Below are 9,740 nucleotides of genomic sequence, written 5' to 3'. Positions count from 1 at the left end.
GAAGGGGAATCCGGGACTAGCTGCAACCTGACACCTTCCGCCGCTGACTGGCTGAGACGCCTCGCTCCGCCTCCGCCGTCCGAGCGACTCATTGCCCAGCCGTGCCTCCAGAACCCGGAATCCGGCTTTCTCGTAGGCTGGGCTCTCCTGCCAGTCATTCTGAAGGACGGGCTCTTCTCCCCGGCTTTGGCCCGGCCCCCTTTCCTCCTCCTCCTCCTCCCACCCCCCCCCCGCGCCTATTGATATTATTGGAGTGTGGTGCGAGCGGCCGGTCTGCAGTCGGAGACTCGCAGGCAGCAAATACGGAGAGGGAAAGCGAGTAGGGCAAGGGGAAGAAGGCAGCCGGGGAGAGAGCGAGCTCTGGGCAAGAGCGCTGCGAAATAAAACACGTTACAGAACAAGCTCTTTAATCCCCACCGAGTGGCAGCAGCGGGAGCAACAGCAACCAGCGCACAGTCTCTCTCTCGAATATATATGTAATTAGATATATTTTAAACACCTCATGCACCATGGTTTTTCAAAGTAGGCTCCCTTCATGGATTATTTTGTGTTGCGTCTGGCTGCTTCGCTTTGCACACACGGGGGAGGCACAGGCTGCGAAAGAAGGTAAGGCGATGCCGAAAACAAAAGTTTATCTCGTTGCAAGGGCTTCCTGGAGTGTTTATTCTTGCTCCCCGAGATTGCAACTGCATGCAGCCCCTTCTCCCCTCTCCCTCTCGAGCCCAGCAGAGATGAAAGGGGCAGCGCTGGGCACCCGCAGCCCCGCGCCGAGTCCTAGGCAAGGGAGCGAGCACCTCATTCATAGATAATGGATCCCCATTGCACCCCGATTGTGTCTGCGTTGCCTGTAAAGAACGGCGCGTTTCCTATCAGGATTTAGGTCTGTAAGGTGTGCACGTGATGCAAAGCCCTGGGATGGTTTCAGGGCTGTGCAGGGCTGGCGAGGGGGTGGGGGCGCATATCGGTAGGACCGCTGGGGAGTTTCTTCTATCGCGATTAGGTGGCAACTTAAAACGTGGCTGATAGCAATTCTACCCCGCTTCGATGCCCCACCACCGACATAATAAAATAGGAAAAGATTCCGCCCACCCCCACCTCCCCGCCGGAGTTTGTGGAGGAATGAAGCTACTCCATGACTGCAGGGGAGTTTGGGGACGGAGGATGCGATCCCTTGGGGTGGGGAGCGAAGGCGCTTCTTTGGAGTCGCCCGTGTCACCTAGAGCAGCTCATCCGAAAGTCTGACTTGCCCGCTTCGTATTGATAGCGGGATCTGCAGCTCTCGGAGCGGCGGCGTTCAGTCCGAGAGGAAGGAGAGGGAGCAGGCGGAGCAGCAGCAGCCTCATGTAGAACTATTTGCAGCACATATGCAGTCTCCGTGCGCGTGTGTATTAGCTGTATGCACATTTTCACGAGATATGCTTTGCCTTCCCCCCCCCCACCCGCGCCCTCTGTTGTGCATAATCCATAGGCTGCTTCAGTGTATGGCAGGGAGCTAATCTATTTCCTCGGCGTCTTCCCTCTTGAATGGCAACCGGGGGCTTCGAAAACCTCCTCCGTCGTTTACAAAAGACTTGCGAAAGGAAACGGTTCTCCACGAGATGTAAAATACACCTCTTGCCTTGCCTTGAGGGAAATGTGAGGTGCTGTGAACATATATGTTCGAGGGGATATAATGTCTTTGTGGGCCGGGGGAGAGGACCCCCCCCCCACTCCATACATTCTCGCTTTTTGAGGTTATAGGCATGAGGTAAAATGCATGGCTTAGCCTATAGTCGGAGCTAGGAAGGACGGGTCCTCCTCTCCTCGGTGGAAACGTGCCCTGGACCTAGGCAGGCGGAGAGAGGGCGAAAGCAGGCGCTCTCGCTCGGCAGGCTGTGGAAAGTTTATCCGGAAGGCGGAAAACGCCGAGGGAAACCTGGCGAAAGGATGAGGAGGGGAGGGGAGGCGGCGGGCAGCGGTGCCCCGGCTCTCGGGAGGGCGGCATCTGGGGTGGGAAAGAAGCCCGCATCTCCTCACGCGGTGCCCTATTGGAGGGGCGGAGGGAGGGAGACCGGACAGACCGAAGCCGGTGTCACTTCAGCCACCCCGTTGTGTCTATGACTTGTGAATTGACTGGAGGGGGAGGGGGGGGGAGAGAAAAAACCCAACTCGTGTGTGTGTGTGTGTGTGTGTGTGTGTGTGTGGTGTGATCTCTGGAGTTCACCTAGGGCAGCCTCGCAAAACTCTCCAACTTTGGAGACCCTGCTCAGTCCCCCTTCTGGTCCGGAGAGACCGGGGGGGGGGGCGGGAATCGACGGCCACTAAAAAAACAAAAAACAGATTCCATCGCTCACGGTGGTGTGTATGAAAGCCACCTTTAAAAGAAGGGGGGCCCTCGTGGGCTTTGGGGGGGGCAAGAGGAAAACAAGCCTGTGGGGAAGAGGAGGAAAGGCACCCAGCCCCACGACTTCCTGACGTTCGTTTGCAAGGGGGACTCGGGTTCAGTGGCTATTGAGATTAGGGAGGGAGAGCCAGGGTCGCCAGCCTCCATCTCGGCCAGCGGACGGGGATTTCTTCTCCGCTCCCTGGAAACAAATCCCGCCGGCTCAGCCCGGGTGCCGGTCGGGGAACTCCGCGTAAAAGGCTAAAGGGGGCGCTTGCGGAGGCGCTTGCTGAGGCTGAGGAGGAGGAGATGCGCGGGAACGGGCTGCCCCCGCCGCGTCACTTCATTAGCTGAACGGGGACGGCTGCGCGAGGCGCGAAGGGCGAAGGCACAAGTCTTGCTCGCCTCCTGAGCCCGGGAGGGAGGGAGGCGGCATTCTCCTGGGTGTTCGGAGCAGAGCTGCCTCTTCTTTTTCAGACGCCTGAGGGAAGGCTGGAGCCCCGAGGAGATGCTCCGCTTCCCTTTTCCTTCCTCCGGGCCAGACGAGTTCCCCGGACTAAGTTCCAAAACAGAACTCGCTTGTTCTCGGGGCTTGTTTTGCTCTGAGGCTTCGGCTGCGCTTGTTACTCGAGGCTAAGCTGCACTGAACTAGATGGGGCTTACTTCTGAGTAAAGGCTTCTGCTGTTTTCCAGGCCTGGTGCGGGAAAAGTAGTAAAATCAAGTGCCTCTGGGCATGTGCAAAGTGAGGCACATTCCCCGCTGGCAATGCCAAAGGGGCTCTTGGTTAGATGGTTAAAGGAGATTGCAGGAAGGAGTCTTCTGGCACATTCAGGGTCAGGGCAGGATGCACTGGTCACTGGTGAGAACAAAAAAGTATTGGGACACCTTAAAAATGTTTAATAGATATGCACTATTGAAGGTGTCCCAAGACTTCTTTCCTTTTCCCCTGACATACCTGATCACAGTGATCCTCCTGATCACAGTGTGTGACATCCATAGGGCCAAGGATCGATCCAAACCAGACGGTATAGCTCCCAGTCAGGCTTGTGTCCTAAACTGAACAGCAGTGGGGTGGGGATATATTTTTATTTTATTTTGTAAGCTGGGGGGATGAGTTGATCAACCATTCAGAGAATAGCTATCAGGTGTGAAAATGTGTTGAGTAATTTCTTTGGCACTCACTTCAGTGTACTGTATCTGGTTGCCAGAGAGGGGAGACGAACTTCAGAAAATGGCAAAATAAAATAACATGCAAAAACTATATACCTTTATGGCAGAGCTTTCCATGCTGTGTGTTGCGACATATAATTGTGTTGGGTGCAGTGTGTAGGTGTGTCATGCAAACGCTCCCCATGCTCTTTTGAGGGGTTTGTTTAACCTCCGGTTTGCTAATAAAACTGAATTACTGTGTCACGAAATGCTGCATGTCTAAAAAGTGTGTCACCAACACAAAAAGTTTGGAAAGCTCTGCTTTATGGGTACCAAAGGTTACAATTGACCCCCCCCCCAAGTGGCTCCATAAGGTACAGCTAGTTTTATATAGTAGCACCACTGTTCATGAAATAGTTTTCTATCTGGCAAGTTACACTGGCTGTCCTTTATTTTTGAGCTGTTGATCAGTGGAGGATCTACTGCCGCAAAGCTGGAATTGGCCGATGTGTGGGCTACAGATTTCATTAGAGGCCTTTCTCTAACAGCATCTAAAATGTATTTCATTTTCTGTTGTTATTGACCTGGTTTGAGTTGGTTGGTTTGTTGGAGGGACTTGTTTCTTTGGAAAATAAAAACCTCTGTTTTGAGCACTTGGCAGAACTTAAGGAAAGTTTGCTTGTGAAACTTGAATAAAGGGTCCCTCAGCACCTGTGAAAGTATTTCTTTTTTCTCTCCCCAAAAAGTTGTTGTTTCTTTAAAAGTCAGTATCATAAAATAGGATTATTCTCATAACTTTGAAAAATCAAGTTAACGCACACTAAGCACTTTAAAACTTGTATTCTGTGTACTCAAGACACAGAAGAGAGATACCCCTTTCACTATAATTTTGTGTACAATACATGTTTAGGTTGTTTGAGTACCACTGGGAATGTTTAGTGCAATTAAAGAATTACAACCTGTTTTCAATAGATGTACTGATGGAGACATGGAGGGTTAAACCTGCACTATGACTTTTTTTTTAGCTAAGCTTATCAGCATGGTCTTTAATTAGCAACAGCAATACACAGAACTCTATTAACTCCTAGTTAGAGACCATTAATAGCTGAAGTCCCTTAGATACCTGGCTTAATTAAATAAATAATTAAATGAAAAGTGAAGCTATTTAAAGTTTGAGTAGGGCCTGAACTTCATTGAGAAGGCACGATGTAAGGATACAAAAAGATTCTTTAAAACAATATGCTTTCCACAATATACTTAAGTGTAGGGCCGCAACCCTTGGTGCATATTTATTTGAGAGTAAGCACCTAAGTGGGACTCTCACATTTGTGAGCATAAATGATCAGGTTGGAAGGCTGCATTTCTCTTTGGTTGGAAGTAATTTGAATTAAAATCAATAGTGATTACTCCCATTACACATGGTTAACACTGGATTACAAAATCAGACGATGCCTGAATATATTCCACAAAGTTCTATTTTAAAGTTCTATTGAGAAATATTTTTGCTTATTTCTCAAAATATGTCAGCGTGCATGGATAGATTTCAAAAGGTACTCGTGGCAAGAAGTACTTTTAAATCTAAGACTGCAGCCAGCTACACACTGGGGCAGGGATTTCAATATAATTTACTGCTAATTAACTGTGTAGAGAACTGCAGGCTGTATATTGATTTATATTAATTGGTTATTTTAAACTGAAAGGTGCTTTTGTTAACAGTCTATTAGTAAAATGTACTCTTGACTAAAGCATGTCAATGTAAAAAAGAAAAAAAACCACCAAGTTTGTATCTGCAGTTAGCAGAATGATGCTATTTGAAATAATATTTCATTATTTGCAGTTTAAATACTGACCAACAGTTTTAAGAGGTGGTGGAACTAAATGCACTAATGTGTCAGTAAAGCTTTATGATAATACTCAATAGTACTAATATTCAGTAAATTATAAATAAATTTATGTCACTGCCCATGTATAAGCCCTTTTCTATTTTTATTTTGTTTATTGGACTGAGTCAGAAACTACTGTAAAATAACAGTACTTCTAAGTAGCAGGTAAGTTTACAGTACTTGTAATTTATAACAAATTTTCTAGGTAAAAAACAGAAATGTAGTTTCTGTTTTGCTGAAGTGGTAAACCCCCCCACTCCAATTGCATTCAACATCTGTCAGTTTCATCTTCGTCTTTTTGAAATATATTTCCTGGATCTCAATATGCATATGCACATTTTAATAATTTATTGTAAAGCTGAGATATATGTATATTTTTGATCATGAAAAGTTCCAAATTAACTGGCTTTATTATTTTTGACATCCCGGTATAATATATTGTTTTATATACACACATAAACATTATTGTTACTCACATTCTCTAATACATCTTTGACTAGTACAGATCACAATAGGTTATTACATAGTTAAAAAATTAAAAAGTAACTTAATGTTAATGTATATAAATGCATGTTGCATAAGAAATGTACTTTAATGAAAATTAATTTTTTTTTTGTATTTTCTGTCATTTCCCGATAGAATTTTGTTTTATATTATCTAATAAATTATACCTGAAAAATTAGTCATCTGCATTTGAGGAAGTTCATCCAACTGCTCTGTCTTTTGATTTGATTTTTTAGGGAAAGATAATTTAATAAATGAAACTTGATTCTTAAAATAATTTTAACACATTTTTTTTTCTCTTTCAGTAATATTGTTGGATTCTAAAGCACAACAGACAGACTTGGAATGGATTTCTTCTCCTCCTAATGGGGTAAGTATATCACAAGAACAAGAACAAGAGAAAATAAATTGCACCAAAAAATCGCACACACACAGTTTAAATTAAACATTTCCCCAAAATGTTTGTCAGTGTAACATTTTTCCTGGGAAAGGAGGTATAGTTCAAACCTGTGTTCTATAATTTAATAATACGAGTGTTTTCAAAACATGAGAAACATTTCAAGCATTTAATTTTTTTTTTATAGAACTTAAAGATCAAGATACAAAAATTTCTGCCATTAAAGCAGAAATTTTATGTACTTATTTTCAGAACTTTACTTAACAAACATATCCTGATGTAGTTTGACATTACTTATATAATTAAGCCATTCCTATTTAGACTTTCTTTTTTTCGTTCATTTGATCATATGAGAAACGCCCATCTCAGATCTCTTTAGAAACAATATGATGGAATGAAGGAATCTAGATTCTTCTAAAAATGAAACACCCTAGAAACTATATCAAATGGGCAGTTTAAATAAGTAAGCGTCCGTAATAATTTTCCTCTGATGAAATTTTGATTTAATTAAAAGGGATTCTGCTGCCTCAGCACTTTGAGGATTGGGTTGCCCGCCATTTAGAGTAGTTCTTAAATCACACAGTCTCTTTGAGTGCCTGTGAATAAAGGTTTGCGCAATCAATCCTTTAATCCAAAGCTTATAAAGAAATGTGGAACTGAAAGAGCATGAACTGTGAGTGGGGATACAAAAGTGTAACAAATCCTGTATATAAGAAGAATGAAAACCTGTAAGTGTCTTAGTTAAAAAGCAAGATCGTAAACTCAATCCAACATAGGGTGAAGGTAAGTTTGAAGGCTTTCGAAATGTAATGTGAGCTGAAAGTTTAAGACAAATAATAACTTCATATGCGTGTTGGAAAGAACAATTTTAGGTAGACTGCAGTAGTCCAACCTTCAGATAATAAAGGCATGGTCACATGTTTGGGGGCTGGGGATATAAAATGTTGATGAAAGGTGATGGGAATACACTTCAGTGGTAGTCCATGCTGTAAGTGTCATATTTAAGATACTGATTAAAAGAAAAGCATTGTACCCCTGAGAAAGAAAAAAATACTGGTGTCATCTAGCAAATAAAAAGGCACAATGTCTGCATTTATTATGCTTATTTGCTGTATGCACTAGAGTCCAAGCATTGTCAAGTGAACTTAACACGTTTTCAAGGAGAGGTTGACAGCTCTTGAGGAAAAAATAGTTTCAGTGTTCTTAGTGCATGTTCTGAAACCAAAGAAAATCAAAACAAAGTCTTCATTATTAATGGCAAAAAAGGCAATAATGTGTTTTCTTATATGTAATTCTAGAAAGTACCAGTAGCATACTTCTGATAATCAGCACATTTCTTCAGTTGTTTATATACACATTAAAGCTGGGAGATTAATATAATATATTGAAACATTTTATTTCAAGGTGATTGTCTCTTATGTCCCTACTTTAAGCTAAATACAGGCATCAGTTCTGGCTTAGATTGAGTTTTCAAATTAAGAAAAGGTAATTGCAGTTACCTACTGGTACTCAAACCAACGAAAGAAAGTAAATATGTACACTTGCAATATACATAATTTGTTTGAATTTTCAGTATGAAAATGTCTTCAGATGGTTTCCTTTCTCACAGTTATGACAGATAACATATTTCCCTCATAATACCAAACCTGGTGTTATGTACTGTTCTAAGCAGTGAAATGAGAAGAGACCATTGCTCAGTACACAAAGCATGTGCTGTACCACTGAAGATTGCAGACTTCATCCCCATTGAAAAAGAACTTTGGTTATAAGGGCGGGACAGTCATTTGCCTGCCAGTCAGTTGGCAATACTGTGCTATGTAGACCATTGGTCTGACTTAATATAATGTAGCTTCACATGATTCCTTTCTTAAAGGGAATATTAAGTTTCAGTGGGCAATTAGTTCAGCTCACTAAAGCAACAGTGTGCATTTCATTAAGCTAACATGTCGTATCATGCGTATTGTAACATAAATACTGCAGTGCTTTGAAAATACAGTTTTATATTTACAACTTCTGTGCGTTTCAACATTTACAACCATAATATATTTTGCGGTAATAAGTTCCAGCATCAGTTCATCAATGTCTGCTTTTCTTAGAGCAGTGGACTAACACTAAAATGATCTCATTTGCTGTCAAATAGGCTTGTGAACTATTGTGTGATACATGGCTTTGAGCATGGTAGGCCAGTCTTCCTTAGTGCTTGCCTTCCATGAGTCATTAATAGTGATGACTGGGGTAGATATAATGCTGAGCAGCCCCTTAACCATGGTTAAAATGGCAGGGGTTCCACTTTTCTCTCAGGGGGAGATTGCAAGATCCCCCACTCAGCCCCTTCTGTCACCTGGTACAAATTCTACCTGTTCATTACCTATTGGCATTAACAACAATTAAGCACCCCGTGAGCACAAAACAAAAGGAGTGGCTGATGCTGACCAGGGTTTGAAAGTGGTTAGCAAAACCTGAATAAGAGTTACTGTTAACTTCAGTTAATGTGAATACTGATCTAGCACTTAACTGCAAATAATAAGAGAAAGGAGAAAAACAGTTTCTTTTTAGGAGGGTGCATGTGTATGAGCTGTTCTTAATCATTAAGTGCTACAGATAACTGGACCTGAGTAATGAATTGTTCCCACAAGAAGATGAGTGATTGTGACCCAACCTGATTCACGCTCCAAGGCCTGTTCAATGTTAAGGAAATAATACTGCCCAAAAAATAATAAAAGTCTTTGGGTTGAATCCAGACCTGCTTTTCCATTTTTGAAAACGCTCTTTCTGTTCTTAGAATAAAATTGCATCTGACAGGGGTTACTGCTCCACAAACGTGATGTTTGTAGAGGCATGGGGACTACAAGGGGTGGGTGGGGGCAGGGATATGCAAAAATAGCCTTGACCTTTTGCCTGAAGGAGCATACTGTATGCCACTACTAACTTTTATATATTCCTTCGTTTTCAAAAACAAAATCTGAAAAGTTATACCTAGATAGTTTGCAATATAGATGTAAGCTTTATCTAATATCAGTTTCAATAGATAAGCCAAATTTAAATGTCATTATTTTACTCCAAAGGGTTAATTCAGATTGCATTTTGGATATAATTGCAGTCATAACTTGATTATACGAAGCAATATAATCATGTGGTAATTCATCAAAGATAATTGTCTTGTACCACCTCATGCAATTCCAGGATCAAAGCTGTAAGGTGATATGGCTGTCAGTGATAGGCTGTATGCCTTATGATATTTCCCACATGGAATGTGGTAATTTTTCTTCATTTGTTAGATTTGGAAATATATTTTTCAACTAGCACTTTGGCCTTCCCATTGAACTATGTTCAATCACCTATTTTTTCATCGACCGACGAACCACCTCAATCTTTGCTCAAAACAGCTTCAGGAGAAAATATTATTATTTTCCTTCCTTCAGAAGAAAACACATTGAAATAAAG

At 42.5% G+C, this 9,740-nt stretch overlaps 1 protein-coding gene across 5 annotated transcripts in view; it reads left to right on the top strand.

Annotated features, from left to right (window-relative positions):
* The first annotated feature begins 246 nt into the window (after positions 1-246).
* The window catches only part of EPHA7 (EPH receptor A7), a 168,125-nt gene continuing 158,631 nt past the window's right edge, over positions 247-9,740 (top strand). For 3 of the 5 annotated variants that reach the window (XR_014561906.1, XR_014561907.1, XM_083730127.1), the window contains exons 1-2: positions 247-606; positions 6,205-6,269. Coding sequence is in view for 2 of the 5 variants with exons in the window: in XM_083730127.1 (XP_083586253.1) it covers positions 510-606; positions 6,205-6,269 (162 nt within the window). In the remaining 3 variants the exon portion in view is untranslated. Of the gene's footprint in view, positions 607-5,165; positions 5,561-6,204; positions 6,270-9,740 lie in introns of those variants that run through there. The other 2 variants (XM_083730128.1, XM_083730129.1) reach the window with 2 other exon arrangements.

Source organism: Podarcis gaigeae, assembly GCF_964106915.1.
Source record: "Podarcis gaigeae genome assembly, chromosome: 3".
In the NCBI taxonomy this organism is placed as follows: Eukaryota; Metazoa; Chordata; class Lepidosauria; order Squamata; family Lacertidae; genus Podarcis; species Podarcis gaigeae.
The sequence above is the reverse complement of the archived record's forward strand: the minus strand, read 5'-3'. Positions and strand labels throughout refer to the sequence as shown.